At 48.5% G+C, this 25,283-nt stretch overlaps 4 protein-coding genes across 9 annotated transcripts; 2 read left to right on the top strand and 2 right to left on the bottom strand.

Moving 5' to 3' along the window:
* Window positions 1-2,180: 2,180 nt before the first annotated feature.
* Window positions 2,181-6,637, top strand: SLC37A4 (solute carrier family 37 member 4; the record flags this gene model as incomplete). Of its 2 annotated transcripts, XM_084250808.1 has the most annotated exons (9): window positions 2,181-2,328; window positions 3,191-3,423; window positions 3,740-3,983; window positions 4,478-4,636; window positions 4,879-4,964; window positions 5,471-5,584; window positions 5,800-5,862; window positions 6,204-6,342; window positions 6,471-6,637. In XM_084250808.1, the coding sequence occupies 9 exons, from the start codon at window positions 2,181-2,183 to the stop codon at window positions 6,635-6,637; spliced, it is 1,353 nt and encodes a 450-aa protein (XP_084106934.1). The 2 variants fall into 2 exon arrangements, with proteins under 2 accessions (XP_084106934.1, XP_084106935.1); XM_084250809.1 differs by lacking the exon at window positions 5,800-5,862.
* Window positions 6,638-8,051: 1,414 nt separating this feature from the next.
* TRAPPC4 (trafficking protein particle complex subunit 4) lies at window positions 8,052-10,313 on the bottom strand (the record flags this gene model as incomplete). Of its 5 annotated transcripts, none has more annotated exons than XM_084250556.1 (5): window positions 8,052-8,130; window positions 8,380-8,506; window positions 9,125-9,228; window positions 9,821-9,995; window positions 10,139-10,313. In XM_084250556.1, 5 exons carry the CDS (start codon window positions 10,311-10,313, stop codon window positions 8,052-8,054), a joined length of 660 nt encoding a protein of 219 aa, XP_084106682.1. The 5 variants fall into 5 exon arrangements, with proteins under 5 accessions (XP_084106682.1, XP_084106684.1, XP_084106683.1 ...); XM_084250558.1 differs by having other exon boundaries at window positions 9,125-9,173; window positions 9,928-9,995; XM_084250557.1 differs by lacking the exon at window positions 8,380-8,506 and having other exon boundaries at window positions 9,112-9,228.
* A 442-nt stretch (window positions 10,314-10,755) lies between these two features.
* On the top strand, window positions 10,756-12,494 carry RPS25 (ribosomal protein S25; the record flags this gene model as incomplete). The annotated part of the gene is made up of 4 exons (XM_084249844.1): window positions 10,756-10,800; window positions 10,995-11,090; window positions 11,603-11,786; window positions 12,400-12,494. 4 exons carry the CDS (start codon window positions 10,756-10,758, stop codon window positions 12,492-12,494), a joined length of 420 nt encoding a protein of 139 aa, XP_084105970.1.
* A 15-nt stretch (window positions 12,495-12,509) lies between these two features.
* Window positions 12,510-18,569, bottom strand: CENATAC (centrosomal AT-AC splicing factor; the record flags this gene model as incomplete). Its single annotated transcript, XM_084250307.1, has 11 exons — window positions 12,510-12,802; window positions 12,888-13,020; window positions 13,094-13,183; window positions 13,739-13,769; window positions 14,191-14,296; window positions 14,444-14,508; window positions 14,836-14,898; window positions 14,974-15,040; window positions 17,042-17,140; window positions 18,160-18,323; window positions 18,450-18,569. The coding sequence occupies 11 exons, from the start codon at window positions 18,567-18,569 to the stop codon at window positions 12,727-12,729; spliced, it is 1,014 nt and encodes a 337-aa protein (XP_084106433.1). The 3' UTR covers window positions 12,510-12,726.
* Window positions 18,570-25,283: the final 6,714 nt, after the last annotated feature.

The following is a 25,283-nucleotide window of genomic DNA, read 5'->3' as shown; positions in this document are numbered from 1 at the left end:
ATTTAGGAGTTTCACAACCAACGTAAGGGCTTGGGGAGAAAGCGAGACTCCTAGTGGTTATTACCAGGGTTACACTGTTAGAATATAGTGGGTCGGGGATCAGAATTTAAGGTTTACTCCAGTCCTGTACTTTTGTTTTGATTCTGTCCCCAACAGTCTCGCCATAAATTAAATGTTCGAATTGTACTTACCGAGGGTCTCCCCGGTGGCGCAGCGGTTGAGCGCTGGGTTGCGAAGCTGCCCGCTGCCTCTGCAGCACCGGTTCGATCCCCGGCTGCTCCCCGGCCACCAGAGGAGGGTCCCATATGGCGCGCAGACCTCTCCTGCTGCCCGCTGCTCCCCTCAGCAGTGTGCTTCGGTCCTTCTGCCTGCTCTGCTCCCCGCTCTGGCTCTGGTGCTTCTGACTGTACCCAGTGCTTGTATGTATAAATAAATAAATCTTAAAAAAAAAGAATAAATGGGCAAGCTTAGTAAACACAACTCAAATTGTGCTTATCGAGAAAAGCAAATTAATTTCTTCCAGAAAACACTGTGTTCTCGCCAGTGATTGGTGGTAGAAGCACTCAGAAAAATAGAAGCGAATTTACGAGTCCTGCCTCTAGGGGGCGCTCTTCTCACTCAATGACCAGTGTGACCGGCAGGATAGAGTCTACGCCTGGCTTGGCCGCGCGTCGCGGGGACTAGAGCGCGCAAGCGGAGGCCCCGCCCCTCCCGCCCCGCCCCCAGCGCCCGCGCATGCGCCCGTCTCCCCGCCCACCGCATTCCGGCTCCCACCTCAGTTCAGGTAGGACGTGGTAGGCGGGGGAGTGGCGGCGCCAGAGGGCGGGCCTGAAGGGGTGGAGTCTCAGGTCTGGGACCTCCTTTGTTAGCGAACCCCAACTTCCGAGGCAGCCCGGAGCTGTTCCCGCGGCTGCCTCTCCCGGGGGGTCGACCTCTGCGTCTGGGGACCGCCGAGGCGCTGCGGGTGCCCGGCCCACGCCTCCTCCTCTGTGTCGCTGCAGCCCGGGTCTCCCCGCCCGCGCCGGGCCCCTCTGTCCCAGCCCGGGGCGGGAGTCCTGGGTGGCTGGAGGACAGCGGGCTGGGCGGGTGCCGAGAGGCCGCTGCCTGCTGCCTCCCCGCCCCCTCCCGCTGCCGGCCCCGCCCGGCCTGCCTGCGCCTCCGGGCGCCCGCTGCGAGGGGGCTTCGGGGGCTTCGCGTGGTCGCCGCTCCGCCGCCGCCTGCTCCAGTTACTTTCCCAGCAGAGCCCGAACAGCCGGAGGCGTGCAGCGGGGCCCTGGGAAGCTGGGCGCTTGGGCACTGCCGCCTGAAGTCCGCCGGTGCACCTGCCCGCCCGCGAGCCGTCCAGGCACCTGCCCTGCAGCCCCCAGTCAGCCAGATTGGAACCCACATAGACGCCACAGGGTAAAGGGGACCAGAGGCAGCTGAGTGACCCCACCACAACCCCAGCGCCTAGTGGGGCTTTCGGTGTGACCCTGTGGGATCAGAACTAGGAAGTTCCCCCTTGCTTACAGTTCTGCGGCTCTCCGTGAACAGATCCACCCCATGTGTACTGAGCCCTGGGAGTTCCGGGGGCTAGGGCTAGCTCTAGAAGACTTGCAAGTGAGGTTGTTGGGGGTATGTGTCTGATGGTGTGTCTGATTGTGTGTTTGTAGAAACTAGCCCATCACCCAGTGCATTCAGTAAGCCCTCAAGCAAGCTTCCTTGAATGAATGAGAAGGTAGGTGACTGAGGAAGCAGGGCTAGAGAGGGCAGGTCTGCTCATCCCATCCAGGCGTCCCCTGGGCTCATTCATGCAGACAAAAGTAATTAGGTTGAGCCTTTAATCACAACTGATTTCACAGGCAGGAGGATAAGGGAGAGGAAGGAAAGCAGAAATCCTGGGGACACAGGGTGCTGGCCCTACTCACTGGCACTGCCTTCCGTCTAGGACCCCCTCCAGCCCCCACAGTTTGGCTGTCGGTAATCTGTTTTTTTGTCTCCCTCAGGACACTGGGTTCTCTAAGAGCTGCCCCAGGCTTAATGATTGTCCAGAAGGCGGCTATAAAGGGAGCCTGGGAAACTGGGTGGAGGAGGGAGCAGAAAAAGCCTAACTCAGCAGAGCTGGGCCCTGAGAGAGCCGCAAGCCGGAGCTGTGGTCAGAGGCCGGGTGACCTGGCCAGGAGGGCCTGCTCTCTGCCACCATGGCGGCCCAGAGCTATGGCTACTACCGCACTGTGATCTTCTCTGCCATGTTTGGAGGCTACAGTCTGTACTACTTCAACCGCAAGACCTTCTCCTTTGTCATGCCTTCGCTGGTGGAGGAGATATCTCTGGACAAAGATGACTTAGGTGAGCACTGGAAGGGCAGGGTGGTGGGCCCAGGGACACAGAAGCAGCAGGATGAGTTAGGTGTTTGTGACACTGTGGTGTGTGTAGGGGTGCAGTGCGGTGTGTGACAGCAGAGGCTGGAGGACTGTCTGCATGTGCTGGATGAAGAGGCTCTGAGATCCATGAGCATGGGCCTGGACAACGGATGATGTGTTTGATGTGTGCATGTTTGACCAGAGCTGCTCATTTGGCCTGTGTATGTGTGTGTGTACATGCACACGCACACCTGTGACCTACATGTACCCCAAAGGCAGTTTATTCCCACTGTATTTAGGGGACTTCTGGAAAGCTTCCACACCTGTGAGTGTTCACACAGAGTGAGTGCCGGCCACTGACCCTGTGATCACAGGGACCCGAGAGGTTGGCATGGTGACTTCCTGTGACCTTGCAGGCTGCTCTCCAGGAGGAATAGGTCCCTGATTCCAATGCTAAGCCCATTCCTAGGTGGGACAACAGAAGTGCCAGAGGCCCTAGGTTGCCATCCAGGGTGAGAGAGAAAAGCAGGCATATGTGAATCCTAGGGAGGGGAGCTGCCCTATACTTCCTTCTTGCCTCCTGACAGCTGCAGCTGGAACTCTCCAACAGGCTGAAAAGTCATAGGTCAGTTTGAGGTTAGTGCCACAGCGAGGGGGAGTAGCAGGCCCACAAACAAGTGCCAGGATTCCAACACAGGCTCCTCCTATTCCTCTTGAAACGAAACTGGCTCACCCTGCTGGGCACCTCTACACACCTGACCCCATGCCTTCCTCCACCCCACCCCCTGTACCTTTGCCCTGGTCCCTAACCCCCCAGGTGTCCTGCTCCCTGCCTCCCTCCTCTACAGGGCTCATCACCAGCAGCCAGTCAGCAGCCTATGCCATCAGCAAGTTTGTGAGCGGGGTGCTCTCTGACCAGATGAGTGCTCGTTGGCTCTTCTCCTCTGGGCTGCTCCTGGTTGGTCTGGTCAACATCGTCTTTTCCTGGAGCTCCACAGTGCCGGTCTTTGCTGCTCTCTGGTTCCTCAATGGCCTGGCCCAGGGGCTGGGCTGGCCCCCCTGTGGGAAGGTCCTGCGGAAGGTGAGTGTCCACTTGCAAAGAGCCTGCTTAAATTGGCAGAGAGGATACCTAAGCAGCTTGTGGGAGCATTGGTACGTCTGCTTTTAGCTCAGAGCAGGTTCCTCAGGAGTTCCAATCCAGCTCCTATTGCTTGTCAAGATATTTTAGGAGCCTGAATAGGGTGGGATCAGGTGGCATAGGAGGGATTTGGCCCTGCCAAATAGAAGCACCCTCTCCCTCATTCCTGTAATGTGAGCTTCTGGGTCTGCCCCACCTGACCCCCACCTTCAACATAGACTGTTGGCTTGCACCTACTCTATCCCCCTCTGCCCCACAGTGGTTTGAGCCATCTCAGTTTGGCACGTGGTGGGCCATCCTGTCCACCAGCATGAACCTGGCAGGAGGGCTGGGCCCCATCCTGGCAACGATCCTCGCCCAGAGCTACAGCTGGCGCAGCACACTGGCCCTGTCTGGAGCACTGTGTGTAGTTGTCTCCTTCCTCTGTCTCCTGCTCATCCACAATGAACCTGCTGATGTTGGACTCCGAAACCTGGACCCCACTCCTTCCAAGGGCAAGAAGGGTGAGCCCCCACCCAAGCCGACCTCTGTGGCATCTTCGTCCATTCATGTGGCAGGTTTTTGTTGAGGTCTGGCTGTGTGCCTGGCCCCATGCTAAACTGATAGATATGGCAGAGGGATGTGATGGAGAGTGGGTGGGGAGTAAATAAAACTCCATCCTCACAGACAATTACCAGGCAAATGGCAGAGCCAAGGGCTTTGACTCCTGTTGAATCCTGGTCCTAACTCACAAGAGCCAGATTCCCATGTCCTGGACAGTATCCTAAGCGTCAGTGGCTTGGGTGCGTCCTCCACCTGCCCTGGTCTTGTTTCTCTTTCATTCATTGAGCCATGCAGTGGAGGGAAAAAGGCAGAGCAGTGGGTGAGGGGATGCTTTCCTGCTGATCCTTGGCTGTGCAGATGGACTCTGCCCCCGTGACTGGTTAATGAGTGGTGGGGCATAAGGGGGGCAGGGCAACAGCAGCAAAGCCTGAGGCCTGTCCTTTTCTACCCGCAGGCTCCTTGAAGGAGGAGAGTACCCTACAGGAGCTGCTGCTCTCCCCCTACCTGTGGGTGCTCTCCACTGGCTACCTCGTGGTGTTTGGAGTAAAGACCTGCTGTACTGACTGGGGCCAGTTCTTCCTTATCCAGGAGAAAGGACAGTCAGCCCTTGTTGGTAAGATGAGAATTGGAGCAGGTGGGCATAGGGGGAAGGAACCAACGCTGGGGATGGAAAATTCAGACTCGCCTCTCTTTATCCTCTTCTTTCCCTGAGGCTGCACACTACTGTGGCAGCTGTGGCCAGTCACCCTTGGGGAACCTGTACCTCTCTGCATTTAAGTCCACCTGGGACAGCCCCAATGCATAACATCCTTCCACCCTTCCTTCCCCTCTTCCCACCACAACTTCTCACTGCAGGTAGCTCCTACATGAGTGCCCTGGAGGTTGGGGGCCTCATAGGCAGCATTGCAGCTGGCTACCTGTCAGACCGGGCCATGGCAAAGGTGAGTGGGGCAGATGGGATAGGAAGAAGGGTCCCATTGAATCTTCCCAGTATGACAGGAAAAGGACCCAGAGGTGAGAGCCCTGGGGTACAGGCAGGTTGGCGTATGCTGGTTTAGGGAGGGTGAGGTGGTAATTTCAGGCTACTCTTCTTTGCTAGGGACCTGGAGATAAGGCTCTTGGAGAAAGGGTTTTAACTGATGTGAAGGAGAGCCAGAATTTCTCACCCAAAGCAGTGGGCTTCCCCATTGCCCCAGGGAAATCAGGATTTTGGAGGGGACTGGGTGCAGCTTGCCAGCACGTGTCCCAAGCATGCCCCAAGGTGGAGGAAGGGATGTGGTGGAGTTTGGCCTCAGAACCTAATGAGCAGGTCCTGGGGCTGCCCTGGGCCAAGAACTGTGGTGGGATTGCCAAAGATCTGACAGTGGAGGCCCTGCTATGTCAGAGTCTAGGGGTGGGGATTCTCTGCTGCTTCTACGGCCTAACATCGCTGGGACTGTATCCACAGGCGGGGCTGTCAGTCTATGGGAACCCTCGCCATGGTCTGTTGCTGTTCATGATGGCTGGCATGACAGTGTCCATGTACCTCTTCCGGGTGACTGTGACCAGTGACTCCCCCAAGGTAAGTAAGGAGGGCCTGATCTATGCCAGGCACAAAGGTGAGAAAGCAGAGACAACTGAGTGTCTTCCTCTTTCTCCCTGGCTCCTGCCTGGCCCAGGCCTTTCTTGGCCTGTGATTTTCCCTTTTCAGTTCTGTTTATAACTCAGTCCCTCTCTGTACTTTCATGTCTTCTCGACTCTGGGCCTGGTTTTTTTCTCTTCCCTGCGCTCCTCTAGAATGCCATCTGGACTCCAGCTCTTCACCCTCTTGCTGAGCTCACAGGCTTTACGGAGCACGAGGTGCTTTTTTCTCTGGTGTTTCTCTTGGTTTGTCTCACCTTTGCCCTACCCCTCTGCCTTGCCCCTTGGCGTTCCAGCTTGCATACAAGGACAGCATCTAACATCGGGGAGTGGATGGCTTCTAGACCTCCTTCACCTACTCACACAGGCCCTTGGGTTGGTTCAGTATGACCCCACTCTAGCTCTGCACTGTCAGTTGTACTGGGAAGTGGGTGAGGGGAGCCACTGTCTCTTTACTACAACTATTTGTTCCTTTGAGGCAAGCATGATTGTCTCTGGTGGCAGGGGTAGGTAGGCTGGCTGTCTCAGCCTCTAATTGCTACCCTGCACTGCCCTTGCAGCTCTGGATTCTGGTGTTGGGAGCTTTGTTTGGTTTCTCCTCCTACGGTCCCATTGCCTTGTTTGGAGTTATAGCCAATGAGTGCGCTCCTCCCAACTTGTGTGGAACCTCCCATGCCATTGTGGGGCTCATGGCCAACGGTAAGTGGTGTCCTCTAGCCTCTCTGTCACCCCTATTGATGCCTTGCACATAGGCCAGCTAGAGGCTGGAGCTAGCCCCACTGACTTGTCTCACCATTGACTCAAGCTCTTCCCCTCCTCCCTGATAGTGGGTGGCTTTCTGGCTGGGTTGCCCTTCAGCACCATTGCCAAGCACTACAGCTGGAGCACAGCTTTCTGGGTGGCTGAAGTTATCTGTGCAGCCAGCACAGCAGCCTTCTTCCTCCTACGAAACATCCGCACCAAGATGGGCAGAGTGCCCAAGAAGGCTGAGTGAAGAGAATGCAGACTCTGGAACATCCTCTCCCACCTGTGGCCTTGCTCCTGCACATGAAGTGGGTGGGGGCTGCTCTAGCTAGCACTGAACCTTTGACTTACCTTTTCTGTTCCTTTTCCCTTGCCCAGGTGACACTGGAAGTTATCAGTGGCTAAAGAGGTCCCAGCTCCCCACCCTATGCCCTATTTAAAAGACAATCTTTGCTCTTGGGCGCCATTAGCTCCTATTTCCTGCCCTCAGACAGACAGGAAACTCTTCAGGCAGGGAGTCTCCTATACCCTTGTCCCACTCCTGGGCCCTGCCCTATCCCCACCCCCAACCGAGAAGAGTGGCCCTTCTTGCAGCTGCAGGACACCACTGACCCAGGACTTCTGCCCTAAGTCCATTCAGCAAGAGGCAGGGGCAGCTGCTATTGCCAACTGTAAGGCTCCAGGGGAAGAAAGGCTATCATTCTCACTAATACCCTGGGTGTGATAGGGAGTATGGGTACAAGGGTAGGAATACTTGTTATAGATTAAAACTAGATTTGATACTAAACACTGTCAGTGAGTCATTGTTTCAAAAGTAATACTAGCTAGAGATAGCTTTCTTTGGAAAAAACTCTTAGCACCTGTTCCTGCTACACAAAAGGAAGACTTCATTCCCCTGGACTGGGAAAGATGGCATGTAGATGGACTCTTTAGCCTTCATCTTAACATTGTGTAACTCAATGATCATTTTGGAAATGAAGCTACTGGGTATCAAGCAGACTAAGTAACTTGATGAAAGGAAGGCAGTGTAACAGTGGCTCACTGATAGGGTTCAAGCGTAGACTGACAGTCACTAACTTTGAGATTTAGAAAGAGAGAGAGCTTGTACCTTTCCTGTCTGTAACAGAATGTATCCCCTGAGGTTAGGCTGAGGCTAAAACAGTAAAGTCTGGCTGTAAACATTTGTTGAGTGACCCACCACCATCATCACCACTATTATCCTAAGAAATCAGCAGCAATTCTGAAACTAGACCCAAGGCTCATGACCATGAATGTGTTTTTGTTTTCTATTAGAACCTATTATCTCATTTTCCCAGAATTCCCTTATCATTCCTGTCTCCCATCCAGAGACTTTTCCCCAAAACCATTAATTACGATAGCAACGCTGAGATCAAAGGAATGTTTATTACAGCATTAATGGGCCTCACTTCCTCCATAAATAAATGTACAGAGTTGGGAAGTAGGTGCCCAATAGATACAAGAGGGAAGAGAGCAAGGTATTAAGGCTCGGGGACCAGTTCATGTCATCAGGCTCAGCATCCTCCCATTTTCAAGTGCACTAGCAAGGCTGCTGGGGTTTCCATTGGAGTGGAACTAGCAGGAACCCCTGCTGCAGGATTGCTCAAAATTTGGGGGTGGTGGGGATGATCCATGGCAGGTTCAGGCTAAGACCCAGGTCCAAATGTTCCAGCCTTCTCAGCCACCTCCAGGGCTAACTTCAGGTTCTGGTCAAACAGCTCACATCTAGGCCAGGCCCAGGAGGTATAAGGAAAAAGGTTGAGGCCCATAGCCCTCTCCCCACTTTAGGTGCAGAGGCAGAGCAGTGAAAACTCTACTCCAAGAACATGAAGGCCATGGCAAGTTTCGTCATGGCAAGTTTCTCATAATAAGTGAAAGGCTACTCACTTTTCTTTTTTTTTTATTTAAAAGTAACTATTACATGTAAAATGACTTTAAAAAGATCACATAGGGAAGGGGAGTGGGACCACCTACCTGATGGGCATTTCCAGAGAATAGAATGGATTCTTGAGGGCATAGTCTGAGTAAATTTCATAGATCTTTCGGAGAAGTGAGTCTATTCCAGCTTGCCTGGGATCTGCTAGCACCACAAACTTGATCCCTAGAGAGAAGCCGAGAATGGCTGCTAAGGGGTAAAGGATGCAGCAAATTTGGCAAAGCACTTCCTAAGTTCATTTTAAAATTGTCCTTGTTGCTACATAAATCAGGAAAGGGAAGAATAGGAATTTATAACGGAGACTGGAAAAGTGAAGTGACTTTATCACATCAGCCAGTGGATTGAGAGACCAGCTCTAGATCTGTCACCTACTTCCAATCATGGGGTCCCTCATCAGAAAGTGCCAGGCACAGGACAAACTCATGCATTTTTTCAATTACCTGCATTAATGGACTGAAGAATAGCATTCATGATACAAAGACCATTTCCATTTAGCATTTAAATTTCATTTTGCAACACTCATACCTTTCAAAGTTTGTCCAAAGTAACACTAAGGGGAGTTTTAATCTGTGCATGGGATCACCATGATTGGGCTTGCTGGGTGGCATGGACAAAATCAGTGACAAATTAAATATTGGCTTTGGATTCACAAAACACATCAATGTTTCTGTGCAATTTCCCCAGGAAAAACCATCACCCTGTTTGCTTACCAAAGCTGTCATTGGTCAGTCCCTTCCCCCAGCCTGCCCCATGGTATCCTTTGGCTTTACTGGAGAGACATACCTGTCAGTGTCTGGAAGCAGTGCAGTTTGAATGTGTCTGTCTCCAGCATCTCAATGCCTGAGCTTCCCTGTTCAGGAGACAGCTGGGAGCCAATTGCGAAAAGCCTATTTGCAAAGGAGGAAAAGTTGGGAATGCACCCCAATGTTGCAAACGAAGAATGCTTCTCAAGCATTTTCACTTAAGTGACCCTGTCTGCTGAAAAATTCACATTTCAGCTTCACACCCTCAGGTGAGGCAGTGTGAACTACTAGTGGCAGTATCAAGATTTCTTTAAAATACACTTGAATTCTGCTTCGTTATAAAACAGTTTACATTGGCATTTTGGGTGAAATGAACACTCTGGGAATACGTGCTATGCTTACTCACCCCGTGGCTGTGGATAACCAGCTCATCTCATAACACAGTTGGGAGCAGAAAAAGACTTTAAATTTAAACATCGTAGTTCAACGGCTTTCAAGACGGAAGAAACAGGCTCAGAGAACAGCTGACTTAAGCAAAATCACACGACTGCCAATATTACTTAAGTCCTAGTCACACTGGATCAATTATTTTTCTTTTCATAACACAAGAACTGATTATTTAAAAGAAGATAGAGAAAAATAAGCCCTGCCTTTCAGGAGACTGCCTGTAGAAAGGCACTAACCCTTAGAGTCAAGGAAGTGCATCATGACAGGCAGTAGGGTTAGGGGAACTCACGAGTGGAACATGGAGGCCAGCATGAGCTTCTCATTCGAGGTGAGACGGGGTCGGCCGAATCGAATGGACACCGGGTAATTAGCAGGGTTGCCCAGGAACTCCAGCACTTCTTTCCCATCGGCTGTGTGCTTGCCATTCACGTCCACGCCATTGATGGCCAGCACTGCGTGGCCCACTACAGAGGAGAGGCTAAGGGTCAGCAAATTCCCTTGAGGGCACGAGGGATCCGACCCCAAGCCACAGCCCCCGGACCTCACAGGGCCACCAGCCCACTTCTGCAGCACCAGGCGCCACCCTCTGGCCCCGAGCAGAACCCACCCCGGATGCCGTCCCGCTGGCCGAAGGCAACCAGCACACGTTCGTCGTGTAGCTTGAGGAGCAGATCAAGAGGGTAACTGAAAGTTTTTTCGGCTTCGGCCCGTGGCGCGTAGCTGTCCAACTGGTAAATCAGGCCGCCAGCTTTGTTCACCACATACACACTAAAAATCGCCATTGCAGCCGCCGCAGCTCCGGAAGTGATTCGGCTCTTCCCGACGGCTCCGCCCCGGAAGTGTACCCCGTACCTGCCCCCTGGCCGCCCGCCCCAGCGGCCTGAGGCGCCTGCGCACTTGAAGCCGTAACCTGCGACGTTAACACCGGGAAAGTAGTTGCCGACACGCGGCAAAGATTCCCGCCGTTCTTTCCCGGTTCTTAGTGCCACGAAGTGACAGTGCGTGGGTGCTTCACAACTCGCGGCAAAGGGGCGGCCACCTCCTCCGGCACGCCCCCAGCCTGCGCCACAGCTGTGCCTCCGCGCTTCCTCCCGGGGCCCCGCCCCTTGCCCCGGAAGCGCTCGTGTGGGTGGAGGTTTCTGGGCTCGCTCGTGAGCGACGCTTCCTTTTTGTCCGACATCTTAGCGAGGCTGCCGTGGTAGCCGCTGCTCTCCGAGCTTCGCGATGGTGAGCTCTGGGATACGAAGCCGGCGCGGTTCTGAGAGCGGGGCGATGCGAGGGCTTAGTTGAGGCGGCGAGGGAGAGGGTGCACTTGGAGCTGCCGGGGTGCATCTCCTGGCGCGCGGGGCACTGCTTCCCCCATGTGCTTCGGTGGTGGACTTGGGGCGGGGGCTGGGCGGCGCGGGAGTCGGGGGAGCTGGGGATTGCTGGATGACCTAACTGTGTTTCCTTTTTTTCTACAGCCTCCCAAAGACGATAAGAAGAAAAAAGATGCCGGAAAGTCGGCCAAGAAAGACAAAGACCCAGTGAACAAATCTGGGGGCAAGGCCAAAAAGAAGGTAAGTGAGGGAGACTGGGCGCACCCATCGTATTGCGCTACATCACTGTTAGCCAGTTGTTAAGGGTGTGGGGTGTAGACTCAATATTCGTTATGGTCTGCTCGTCGTGAGTTGAAGAATGGGGCGGGGTATTCAACTTAGAAAGTAAGCGAGTGTGAATACAGCATTTGTTCCGATGCCTCTCACATGTTAACTCTACGGTCCGGTGGACCTCAGCCCATCTCCGAAAGACTCAAAGATGTGATCCTTCTTTTTAAAAATCGCAAGTACTTTTGATATCAGTGGTAACCAATTTTTTTTGTTGTTGTTGTGCTGACTTTAATTATATATAGCTATTTGAATCTGCAGAGCTTCTGCAAACTCTGCATTCATAGGATTCCACAAGCCAAAGAACACAGCTTCCTCAGTATATTCCTACAACTTGGCAGAGGGTTGTCTGAATGGATTGAGAGAGGAGTGATTCTTCCAGAAACACTAAATCTTTGTTATGTTTGTTTTGTTTTTGTGAGCAGAAGTGGTCCAAAGGCAAAGTTCGGGACAAGCTCAATAACCTAGTCTTGTTTGACAAAGCCACTTATGACAAACTCTGTAAGGAAGTTCCCAACTACAAGCTCATAACCCCAGCTGTTGTGTCTGAGAGACTGAAGATTCGTGGCTCCCTGGCGAGGGCAGCCCTTCAAGAGCTCCTTAGTAAAGGTGAGAGGGGTGACAGATGCGTTGCACTGGTATGCTTTTTAAATTGACCTGACCATGTTAGCCCTTTTAAATGTTTGCATTGGAATTATAAAAAGGCATGGGCTGGCCATTAGTTTCTAACATAGACCATGGAATCCCTGGGTGTTTGGTATAGTCTGAGGACCTTTTAGATTTTCAAATGAATAAAATACATAGAACTGTAGAGGAAATCGTGTTTGAGTCATGTTGAAATATAACTATTAAAATACTGCAAGCTTTTATAATGCTTTATTAGTGCACTAAGTTAAAAATTTAGTGGTGGGTCTAATTACTGTGTTAGTACAAACATTTTAAAACTGTCTGTCGTGCCTAATGCAGAAATGGTGATTTAAAAAAAAAAAGTTTATGAGCAAAGTGTTGTGAGGGTGGATATATCAGAAGTAGATAGTATGCCGCCAGTTTTCAAAAGTCTACATGAAATTAGATGAATCACCCTGGTTTGTAGGCATGCCTGCTTCTGTTACCATATGTCCTTATGGTCAAAAATAGCATTTTGCGGGGAGGGATATAAAACTCACTTTATTGCAGCTTTTAAGTATCTCATAGTGCTTCTATGAAAACATCTTCTCTTTAGGACTTATCAAACTAGTTTCAAAGCACAGAGCACAAGTAATTTACACCAGAAACACCAAGGGTGGAGATGCTCCAGCTGCTGGCGAAGATGCATAAGCAGGTGAGCAAGGGTCTTGTGCTGTGTGAGGTGTGCATCCTCTTATAATGCTTTATAGTTCTGATTCTTTTTAATTTTTTTTTTGCAGGTCCCACAAACTGTACATTTTTGAAAAATAAAACTTTATTAAATCAAATAAGTCGGTATGTCTGTTTCCTATGGAAGGGAATTGTAAAGATTAGCAAGTATGATTTTGTTGGTTCATCTTTGAGCGTTGTGGTTGCTGAAATATCAGGAAACCATTAGCTTTTTTTCTTTACGTGATTGCTGTTTCTTCCTTGCTGCAGCTTCACTTTTGAATTGATGCCTGAAAGGAAGCAAAAGGTTAACAGGATGAAGGGTGAAATCTCCAAAGGGGTTCATGATCTTGATGCCTAGCTCTGGATTCATACCTGGATTGCCAGCGGCGTCCATTATTCCACACCCGACCGAAAGAGGGCAGCCAGCCTGCACTGGTGCTGGAGCTGTGATCAAAGTTGGCCCCAACTCTTTCTGGGGGAAGTTTCTTCAATTTCTGTTTTTCCTCTGTAGTGATAAGTAAATATTTTTGAGTTAGACAAAATTAAGAGCCCAATTGCTCTCTTAAAAATTTACTTACTTTCTTTAAGGAACTCTTCATAGGAGGGTCCTATTGGTTGGTGCCCAGAGCTACATTCCTCATCTTGGACCATCCAGGGAGGTGTGGCACCTGGAAACAAAAGGCCTGTTAAGCAGAGGTGAAGGCAGGTCATACTGCTGTGAACCATACCCTAGTTAAGGTCATATCTGTTTGAGAACTATAAATTTTAAAAGCAAAACCCAGGAATTCTGAACCTTGGGAAGTTAAGTGCCCTACGTTAATTCGAAGCAACATACCTTAGACACGGTACATTTAATAGCTCTACTGAGTCATAAATGATGTGCAATGAAGTATATATATTGAAGGTATATAATTAGAGATGTTTTGAGTGAAGCCACAATGAACCCATAGATAATTTATCCTTTCAAAATACTTATACCTTTCTAAGCAACCATTGATCTGTGTTGATACTGTATAATACTTTATAATTTCTAGATTTATATACATGGAATATACTTTTGGGGGGGTAGGCTTTTAACAATGTATCAGTAGTTCCTCCTCTGTTGTTAGGTGCTATTCCATTCATTTGTGGGAGCGCATGGGTTTTCAACTTATGGCTACTATAAGTATATTGAGGATGAAAAATTGCCTCTTATATTTGAGAAACAGTATCCTGGACCTTACCTGAGTGGATATTGCCAACTCCTGGTGTGTCCTGTAGTTGGAAATAGGGAGAAAAAGAGGTAAGAAAGCTGAGAAGGGACCCTCCCTGGTGGCATAGGGTTTAAATCTCAGCACTGTTATCGCTATGGCCTGAGTTTGATCCCTGGCCAGAGAGCTGACCCAAAGAGAAGGGTCTGGAAATACAGTTACACCTCTAAGTGTGTCCTGCATTGTGAGCTGGAACTATGGGTTCTGCAGAAGGCAAGATTTGAGTTGGTATTCCTAGTTGCTGTGGGGCCACCTTGGAGGGTGAAGAACGCAATCTGAGAACACAGTACTAGAGAGCAGTGCAGCAAAAGGGCAAAGCCTGAAAAGAAGGCAGATATGGTCAGAGAAATATGCAGATAAACCAGGAGAGGGTATCCCAAAACTGAAAGGGGCCTGGTGCTTTCCTGGCTGGCTTATCCATGTACCTGATGGCCAATGAATGTCAAAGGTTGTCCTGTCTCCATCCAGTCAAGCTCTGGGGCTGGTGGTAGGCTCAAGTATGAGGGCCGATGGGAGGTGGGGGCTACTTGGCTGAAAAAGACAAAACAGGAATCTGGCTGGCAGATGGGGCCCTTGAACCATGAGGATAATAAAGATAATTTGTTTCTATTGCCCAGCCAAAATGTTACTGAATGCTCTAATGTGACCTCTCAACAAGAGAATCCCTAACAGTCTTACCTGTTAATCCCTTTCCAGCTTCCAGGTGCTGAAGAACCCTCTTCTGGGTCTGGTACTGCCTGAGGCTGAGTTTGATTCAGGAAAAATAAATGTGTCTAGGATGCTTAACAGCCTACCTAGGCCATGCCCACCCTCTTGAAGGAAACAAACTGGCATAGAGAGGGTACTACCCATCTTAAAAACTCTTCCCTCCCTCCCTCCCAGCCCAGCCCACATCTTCTCCATTGACAAGGTCTGCCCCTTGGAGGACAGGTAAGGGAATGCAAGCCGTGCAGATGAAGCATGGAGTCTGAGTTCTCTTAGAAGAGCTGGTCTGTGAAATGCTGGAGACCTGGGAGAACCAGGGATCTGTGGATTTGGATACTGCTCTGGATCCTCCGAGGGAAACCAACCTCTAAGACACACCGAACCATCTCCTGTCGGCTGTGCTCCACCTCCCGGATCTGAGCTGCCATCTGTGGGGGGGAGGGTGTTAGATAGATACTAGGTCATGGGCTGGGTCCCTCACAGGCCTTTCCTTTTTAACTTACCTCTTTGATCACCTCATCCTCTTTTTCCTCATAGGCATCCAAACCTTTCACCATGGATTTCTTGAATCTAAAAGGAAAAAGGGCAAATAAGCCCAGAGCGCCCGTCCCTGCCAGTTATGAAAAGATCCTCAGTAGATAATTTTTTCTTTAAATTTTTAATAATCTCCCACACAAAATAGTACCCACATACCTCACCCAGATTCACTGTTAATATTTGCCATACTATCGAAACCTCTCCGTTATACACACATTTCCTGTTGCCCAAAACAAAAATAGATTTCAGGATAACAATAATAACCACTATCAATGATACCACAAAGCAAAGTTCAAGATTTCTTTGCAATTCTCTGTTAGAAAATATCCTCCTAGGGGTATACAGTCAGAATTTTTACTTGGAATTTTTATTGTTTTGTTTGTGAATATTGCCAATTTGATATGTAGTGAATAGTTGGTCAATTTTAGGTTTGGCTTTCTGACCTAGTATGTAAGACATGTAAGGGGATGTTCTACCATGGTGCTTGGGCAACCTTGCACATATTCCTGGAGGCAAAAACCTTGAACTCAGCTCATCAGTGTCTTGGCAGAAGGCCTCTGCTATCCTTTCAGAACCCAAGAGGCTGGAAGGCCTGAAAGGAGCTGCTAAGAGATCATCTCGCACTCACCTATCTCCCTTGAGAAGCTGTCATAGACAGTTCTCATCAATTCTGGGGTTCTGATGAGATAAGGAGCTTTCTGACCCACCCCTCGCTGATAGAGCTGCAGTCTAGATTAGGCTCCGCAGCAACAAGATGTCCTGCAACTCACTGCAGCCATCCAGCCCTGTATGTTTCAGTGTGCTCCCTCTTGGTGTTTGCAGCAAGGACCTGGGAAGCTGGCATTTGTTTACTCTGTCCACTGTCTATGCAATAAACTGTCTAAATCTCAAAGTGGTTCACTATCTACGAATCAGTTCACTCAGGTTTAGCCATGCCTTGTCTTGGGTGAAAATTGGCTTGAAATTTTTTATTCAAAAACCAAAACTATATTTAAATTAAAAAAGTCTTTTACAAATCTTGTTTCTATTCTTGACCCCTCTCTTTGCTGTTTCCATGGGCCCATTATAGATGATTAGTTTCATTAGTTTTTCGATTATCCTTTTCTCCTCTCAACTATAGGCAGCATAAAATGTGAGTTCTTTGTGTATTTTGCTTTTTTCACTTAACAAAATAACCGGGAAATTGACGATACTCGGAGAGTTCATCTTCTGAAATCTCAATTAAAATTCTTTTCTACTCAATCATCCTTTATTCACCCACCAAAAATCATACGCAGTAGGATCATGGTGTGAAGTGTGTCCTTTTTGTTTCCCACTTCCCAGCTGAACTACAGGTTGGAAGGTAAGGTAGTGGGGATTTAGGCGTGTCTTACTCCCTTGTTCTCCCCACTGAGTAGTGAGGAATAGATGTCACGAGTTTTTCTGTAACTTTACCTCTGAGATGCCCTTGGGTTCCATCCCCCATAATCTCAGTATGGTCCCAGTGAAAGTGGTGTCAGACTTCTGTGTCCTTTTCCTGAGCTGTCAGGGCTCACACTCTGGGATGATGAGCTTTCTGCACTTCAGTTTCTTGGAGGTCTACACCATTTAAAGTAGTTACTGGGGGAGCACCAATTTATTGTACACTATAAAATCTCTCACCCTAACTATAAATCTCTCACCCTAACTATACTGTGTGCCAGAGATTTAAGTAGTCAAGTAGTCAACTTTTACTATAATATATACTGTTCATTATTTCCTAATGCATTATAAATCCCAACCCCTAACTATTGGGTTGTCGGAAAAGTCATGACACATTTTGGCATAGAAAAGAAAACAGAAAAAAATACGACTTTTTCAACAACCCAGATTATAAACATAACAGGGACTGTCATATTTCTTGTGTCCAATAGCGTGTGCAGAATCATGAGCGCTATGAAAACATACTTACGAAGTCCTTACTGAATTTTCCCATTACTAGAGAAAGTTCCAGTATAGCCACAAGCCCAGAGAATTCACATTCCACTACTTCATCTTTCCTAACCAGTGACTCACCGTGCATAATCTTGGGGGGAAATCAGAAATTTCTCTTTCATCTGGGATTCGGCCTTGTTTTCCCACCAGAACCTGTTGGTTGCTTTCCTGTGCTCTGGGCTGAGAATGGAGAGGATGAGTATTTTCAATGACAGATTACAGACTATTACTACACAGCTACTTAGGTATCAGATAAGTAATGCAGCTAATATCTGGGTTTCTGCCTCTACGCAGGGCTGAGAGGAATAGTGTTAGCAGTCTCTTCCAGATCTCCAGCCTCTCTCTTCCAATAAAAATGTGAGAAGGGGGCGCCTCCCCGGTGGCGCAGCGGTTGAGCGCTGGGTTGCGAAGCTGCCCGCGGCCTCTTTGGCACCGGTTCGATCCCCGGCTGCTCCCCGGCCACCAGAGGAGGGTCCCACATGGCACGCAGACCTCTCCTGCCGCCCGCTGCTCCCCTCAGCAGTGTACTTCGGTCCTTCTGCCTGCTCTGCTCCCCACTCTGGCTCTGGTGAATTCTCTCACCCTCCCGCGCTTCTGACTGTACCCAGTGCATGTACAAACAAACAAAAACAAACAAATAAAAATACACGCCTCTTTAAAAAAAAAAAAAGTGAGAAGGGGCGTCCCTGGTGGCGCAGGGGTTAAAGTCTTAGCACTACCAAGCTATCAACCAGCCATAGCTGCAAGATTTTGGGCACGAGTTCGATCCCCCAGCAGGGCGCTAACCCACACAGTGCAGCAGACCTCTCCTGTCTTGCCCGCAGCTCCCCTCAGCAGTGTATTTAAGTCAATCCGCCTGTTCTCCCCACTCTGTCTCTGATGAATCCTCTCACCCAACCGCCCCGCATCTCTGGCCTACACGCCACCTCTTCTATGCATAAATAAATTTTTAAAAATCCTTAAAAAAAAAAAAAAAAGAGAGAGACTCTGGGAGGAAATAATGGGAGTAACCTTGAGCCAGCCGCCCACCGACACCACTGAACCATTGTCATATCCCTCAAGGTTGGCAATGCCTATAAGGTGATTCCGTCCATCCACTCTGATCAAATCACGAAGGTGTGCTTCCTCTCACCCACTAAACCTTCCCTCCGAAGCGTGTACGCGAATGTGCTCCATGAGGATCGCAGCCCGGATCTCACCTGGCCAGATGCTCCAGCAGCCCCCCGTGCAGCACGGTCAGGTTTCCGTGGCTCAGGTGTTTCCGCACCTCGCAGCTGCAGCACAGACACCAACAGCATCGTTCATGCTCCGGCACGTAACGCTCCACCTGGGCGGCGCGGATGGCCTTGCGGGCAGCCTCCACCTGCGGCGGAGGGGAGAAGCCAAGAGGTCGCGAGCGGGGACCCCGCCTTCGCATTCCCTTCCCGCCCTCCCTGCACCGCCCGCATCCCCGCCCCAGGTCGTCAGCACCGCAGCCTCCCGTGCGCACCTGGGGCAGAAGCCGCTCCAAAGCCACCTTCAGCTGCCGTTGGTGCTTACGACTGTAGACGTGTCCGCGACCACAGAAGAAGGTCTGGCGGCACAAAGCGCAGCGTTGCGCGGATTCCATCGGCTCAGGATGGGCGGACTGGCCCGGTTTCGAAGAAGCGCTTTGCAGCCTTTGCCATTCAGTGACCCCTGACCCCTAGGGGGCGGGGCCAACCCAGCGGCCCCAGCGGCCCCCGCGGCGGGCCGGCGCCACGGCGAGCCCTTCTGCGGCTGCGCGCCTGCGTCCCCGCCTCTCGCGCGGGGCAGACCCTGCCAATCCTGGGTTCACTCAAACGCTTCAGAAAAAGTGGTCCTTACCGCTATGCCGCGAGCGGGAAAGAGTGCACCCGTCAGATAGGTGGCACTGCAGGACCACGGGTCACAACCCGGGGCGTTGACAAGGACCCGTATTAGATAATGCACAAACCATAACATTTATAGGGTCTTCACTGTGTGTCCAGAGCTTTAACTACTTAATCCTCACAACAACCCTATGTGGGCTACTAAGTGTGTAGACATTTTCCCAATGGGAAAACAGCCATGGGGAGCAAGCAACTTTATGGAAGGTTACACTCTGTTAAGATCCGGGGGCAAGGGCCCTCGGGCCCAGGGGCCCTCCAGGACCAGCAGGTAAGGACACCTGCAGCGGCAGGTGACAAAAATCCTAGAACTCATAGTCACAGTCATACCCCCACAAAGGTGTTCGAAGAGTTACTCCTGTAAAGCTGTAAAGGAGAAGCAGAATATTGCTGACGGTTAGCGACATTTTTAATCTAAAAATCCGGATCTAGTGGAATTTTTATTAATTCTTGGCAAGCCACTTCCCAGAATTAGCAGCCTCCTTCTCTGTCCTCATCCAAGCCGTAGAGCATTAGTTGAACTGCTTCCCTAGAGGGCTGAAAACCTCAGGCTGAAGTCTCCACCCTAGAGCTCCCCTTAAAAAATCTGGGACCTAGCCAAACCTTACTTATAGGATGAGCAATCAGAGGTGATGCAGAGTCCCAAGCTTGTCTTAGAATTGTGATGAGGGAGGACTCCCTGGTGGCGCAGGGGTTAAGCATAACACTATGAAGCAGTCTGCAGCCACTGCAGCAGGAGTTCGATCCCTGGCCAGGGAGCTACCCACATGGCGCAGCAGACCTCTCCTGTCATGCCTGCTGCTCTCCTCAGCAGTGTATTTCACTAGATCTGCCAGTTCTGCTCCCCACTCTGTCTCTGGTGAATCCTCTCAACCCCACACCTCTGGCCTGTACCCCAGCTCTTGTATGCACAAATAAATAAATCTTTAAAAAACAAAAGAATTGTGATAAGTTCTGGTGCATTTGCCTGGATGGACTACAATTATGTGAGTGTGTAGTCAACTCTACATAACTCAAGTCCAGAGAATAGCCAGTCTCCCTTTTACATCTTGACTTCCTGGTGAAGTTTCCCTTTAGACCCAAGCCTCCATCAAAATGTGATCCATTTTGATGAGCTGTGCAACATCCAATTCCTTGACCTCCCATTATTTCCCTGGCAGAATCAATCCTGGATCTTGTCCACCCAAATTTTGTTTTTTCTCTGAATCCAAACTCTGAAGTTCTGCTCTGACCAATACCTTCCATCCTAGCCTCCAATCTGGTGTTTAAATGCAGAGAGACCTCCATTCCTAAAGATGAGTACTCTTATCCATTCACTCAGAAAATTAGGCAGCATCTGCCTTCTTCCAGATGCTTTGCTCTAGGCCAGTGGTTTTCAAAGTGTGGCCTTCAGGCCAGCAGCATTAGCATCTGGAGCTTGTTAAAAATATAAATTATCGCTTTCCTAACTGCCATCTGTGGTGAAAACCCTTATGGGGAAGACTGTCACTCTGGAGGTTGAACCCTCAGATGCAATAGAAAGGGTAAAAGCCAAGATCCAAGGTGAGGAAGAAATTCCTCCTGATTAGCAAAGACTGATTTTTGTTAGCAAGCAACTGCAAGATGGACAAACTTTGTCTGACTGTAACATTCAAAAGGAGCCCACTCTTTATATTGGCTTGAGACTGCATTGTGGTGCTAAAGAAAGAAAATAAAAAGGTCTTATACCACTCCCAAGAAAAATGACATAAGAGAAAGAAGGTTAACTGGCTGTCCTGAAATAAGGTGGATGAGAATAGTAAAACTGGTGACTTCATTGGGAGTGCCCATATAATGAATGTGGTGGTGGAGTTTTTAATGGCCAGCCACTCTGACAGACATTAATGTGGCAAATGTTGTCTGACCTATTGTTTCAACAAACCAGAAGACAAGTAATTGTGTATGAGTTAATAATAAAAGACATTAATATTAAAAAAATATAAATTATTGGGCCCCAGCCCAGACTTATTGAACCAGGTACTCTGGTGTGGGTCCCAGAGATTGGTGGTTGAGCAAGCCCTCCAGGTGATGTTCAGTCGGATTTAACAGTCACTGATCTGAGGTCCTCTTTAATTCACTTTAATGGCTGGATCCCAGAAATATTTCAGCCTCACTCTCAGGGTAACCTACTACTGCACTTGACGTTCTAAGACCTCTCATTCTGTCAACCCTCAACTGTGAACAAGCCATATGTTTCCTTCATTTGTTCCAAAGCTTTAAAGAATGTTTGCATTATCTGCTTCAACTTCTACTAAATTAGCTCTCTGCAATTTTACTTTTGAAACTGTTGCCCTAAAGTTTTCTACATTAACTTTTTACTCAGCTGCCATCTAAACTCCACTTGTGTGAAATGGAACTCAACATCTTCCTCTTGAGAACATCCCTATTTTCATCCTCTCTGTGAGTGACACCATCAAGCTAAAGCCTGGAGTTTTGTGGTGAGTTTTGACAATAACCCTTACTCAGTTCCTATGTCCACACTGCACAGCTTGTATTATTGAATTTCTGAGATGTTTAAAGTCGGTTCTCAACTTTTAAATATTTGTAGAACATACCTTACTTCAATGTCCTTCCTCTCTTGCTTGGATCAGGTGAAATCTTTTTAAGTGGTTTCCAAGTATCAGGTCTACTATAGTTCTATCTTCCAGATTCTGGTCTTAAAAAAGTCTGTAGAATGATTTTCTTGATTAATCTAATGCCTCTAAATTGACTTCAGGAATAATCTAAACTTTCCAGAATGACTTCCAAAGCTTTTTACAATATAATTTCCAGCTTTCTTTTCAGCCTGGTTTCTCACCATTCCCTGAACCGTTCCCTGACCTCTCCACCCCACTCCTCCAGGCAGTATTCCAGCATTCCTCTTTTTTTTTTTTTTTTTAAGATTTATTTTTATTTATATGAGGGTTGGGTACAGGCCAGAGTCATGGGAGGATGAGAGGATTCACCAGAGACACTGAGGGGAGCAGAACAGGCAGACAGACCAAAAGCACTGCTGAGGGGAGCAGCGGGTAAGACAGGAGAGGTCTGCCTTGCCATGTAGGATTCTCCCTGGTGGGCCGGGAATCAAACCTGCACTGGGAGGCTGCGGAGGCTGCAGACAGCTTCACAGCGCACCACTCAACCTGCTGCACCACCGGGGAGGCCCCAGTCCTCTTCTTTTATGCACTTGAGTATCTCCTGTCCTTGGGTCCCACTGGTTAGAATTCCTTCCAGCCACTTCCTCCCAGTTATAATACAAAGCTCTGAAATATGAATGAAATTTCTGGAATGAAATTTCCATGAGGCTGGTGACTTTGGTAAACTCTCAATCCCTTCATAAGCTATTCTTCATTATTGAGTAAATGAAATGTCATCCTTTTTGTGAAGCCTTCCAGAGTTGTTCCTGCAGAATTAATTATCCAATTCCGAAGTCCTTTGCCCATCCTGGTGTCATTTTTGTTTAGTAGTTATCTGAAAACCCAACAGTTAAAAAGCTTCTCGGGCCTCCCCGGTGGCGCAGCGGTTGAGCGCTGGGTTGCGAAGCTGCCCGCGGCCTCTGTGGCGCCGGTTCGATCCCCGGCTGCTCCCCGGCCCCGGAAGGGGATCCCACATGGTGCGCAGACCTCTCCTGCCACCCGCTGCTCCCCTCAGCAGTGTACTTCAGTCCTTCTGCCTGCTCTGCTCCCCGCTCTGGCTCTGGTGAATTCTCTCACCCTCCCGCGCTTCTGACTGTACCCAGTGCATGTATAAACAAAACAAACAAACAAATAAATAAATAAATAAAAACATGCCTCTATAAAAAAAAAAAAAACTATTTAAAAAAAAAAAAAAAGCTTCTCAAGTGCGGTAACTCTATCTTGTTCATAGTCACTGTCTAAAATTACCACGAAGTGGTCTTCTTATGCTTGTTCATCAGATTAAGGTAAACTCATGAAGACCTCAGTGGCCCTGGGGTTACTGCCCTTGGGATGGGACTTTGTGCAGGGAAGTGTAGCAACCCTCTAATGAATAGTATCAAACTATAAAACAGGCTAGTGGGCAACTATTTAAAAATCATGAAAAGTAATTTCTCTTTGTAAAAAGCCTAGAGGCTATAGTGATTATTTCTTATATGTTGTACCCCCATCATCAAAGTTATCTAATGCTGTTTGATACCTATATTTTATTTTTTTCATTTTTTTCCCCCAAAAACATTTTCTATGCCAATATGCCTATTCTGTCAATAGGTTAAGGTGAGGAGGGCCCAACCTTCTGAATTTTGTTCATTCTGTTTCCTCCAAAAGAACACTTTTCCTTTATATTCTCCATTATCCAGGTTTTAGTTAAAATGTTTCTTAGAAAGGCTCCTCTAACCTCTCTCTAATCTAATCACAACAGCCCAGTCTTATTAATGTTTTATATTATTAGTGTGTCTGTTCAATATGTCTTTCTATCTAGACTGGAATTTCTGAGGAACCATTTTAGGTTTCACTGTAGCCTCAGCACCTGGCACAAGGCCTAATATTGAAAACTCAAAACAGTTGTCCAATGACTGAAAAGGAGATGAGGGTAGAAGATTCTATGAGAGGGTACAATGACCCATGGTAGATATTTGAGTCACTTTTCCACACAGCCTATGCTTTTCTCTTTCCTCTGACCTGATGCTTTTTGGGGATCCATTTGCAACTTAAACTAGACATCAGTAGAAGTGGGCAGGAATAAGGATGTGCATAAAACACAGGTGAGGTGGACACCAGAGGCAAATCTGATGAAATCAGAGCTTAGGGCCAGGGATTTTCTCCTTCTTGGGAGCAGGATAGACCAAGGTAGTAAGAGTGGTTTCTGGTTGCACAGGTCCAGCCCAGAGTGAATGACAGAATGACACTAATGATCTAGTCCCTAAACCACTCCTCTAGTGCACATACACAGAAATTAGTATTGAGGGGCCTCCCTGGTGGCACAGGGGTTAAAAACAGCGCTATCAAGCTATTGCCAGCCACTGCAGCTTGAGTTTGATCCCTGGCTGGCCAGGGAGCTACCCACATGGTGCCGCAGACCTCTCCTATCTCCCTGCTGCTCCCCTCAGCAGTGTGATTCAGTAGATCTGCCTGTTCTATTCCCCACTCTGTCTCTGGTAAATCATCTCACCTCCCACACTTCTGGCTTACACCCCAGTTCTTGTATACAAAAATAAATAAATCTTTAAAAAAAAATTAGCATCAAGACAGTCAAGGAGGAGAAATTTACCACAAAGCACCTCCAGGCAGGCCAGGGAAAAGCAGTTCCCAACTTGCCCCAGCTGGGCATCTGCATGAGTCTTTTTTTTTTTTTTTAAAGATTTATTTATTTATACAAGCACTGGGTACAGTTAGAAGCATGGGAGGGTGAGAGAATTCACCAGAGCCAGAGGGGAGAGCAGAGCAGGCAGACTGACAAGTACACTGCTAAGGGGAGCAGTGGGCGGCAGGAGAGGTCTGCGCAGCGCTGCAGAGGCTGTGGGCATCTTCACAACCCAGCGCTCAACTGCTGCGCCACCGGGGAGGCCCTGCATGAGTCTTTTCCTTGGCACAAGTCACTCTTTCTTCCCATCCCACCCCGACTCTTCCTCACATCCTCAGCCTCCTTGGAGCATCTGTCCATTCCTTCTCCACCCTGCTCCAGACAGGTTACTGCTCTTTCCTCTGTGTTTCCAGAGAATATGGGATCTGCCTGTTAAGTCACTAGTGACAATTCATAGCTTAACAGTGCATATCAGGCACCATGCTAGGCAGGCTGTGTGGGTTTGGACATGAATGTGAGTTATTCCATTGTGTTGTTCTCACTGGTTGCCACTGTCACCATGGGTAAATACCTCTGGGACAGAAACTATTTCTTATACATTGCTTGATTTAGTGGTTCTCTATCAATCTTAACACCCTAGGAATAGAGCAAATATTTTTTAAGACAAGGTTTACCATCCTGAAATGAATCTTACTGACAAAGGGAGAGAAATATATAATAAAGTAATATATATTATTATATATTATTATAATTATATTATTATATAAAATATATAAAGGGAGAGAAATATATAATAAAGTGCATTTCAATGGGAAAACTTTACTTGAAAACATGAGATATTTGGAAATTCACATATTTATATGAATAGCTTAAAGAGATATTCAATATTCAATGAATATTGAAAATACTTTCACTTTATATTGGCTATCTTGAAATAATAGCTTAATATTTGTTGTGCATGTAGAATCCCCGTGAATGCAACAGACACAGACCCATACAGGCATGTGTATTATCTAAATACCAGAGCAGCATTGCTGTCAGAGATTTTTCTGAAATCGCAAACTTGGTGAATTCCCAAGCCAAAAAAGAACATGATGCTGTTTGATACCTATATATAGTCATCTTTCATTTTACATGATAGTTGCATACAAGAACTGGTGTGTAGGCCAGAGGTGCGAGGA

This window comes from Talpa europaea (genome assembly GCF_964194135.1).
Source record: "Talpa europaea genome assembly, chromosome: 12".
NCBI lineage: Eukaryota > Metazoa > Chordata > Mammalia > Eulipotyphla > Talpidae > Talpa > Talpa europaea.
This window is presented reverse-complemented; position numbering and strand designations above follow the sequence as displayed.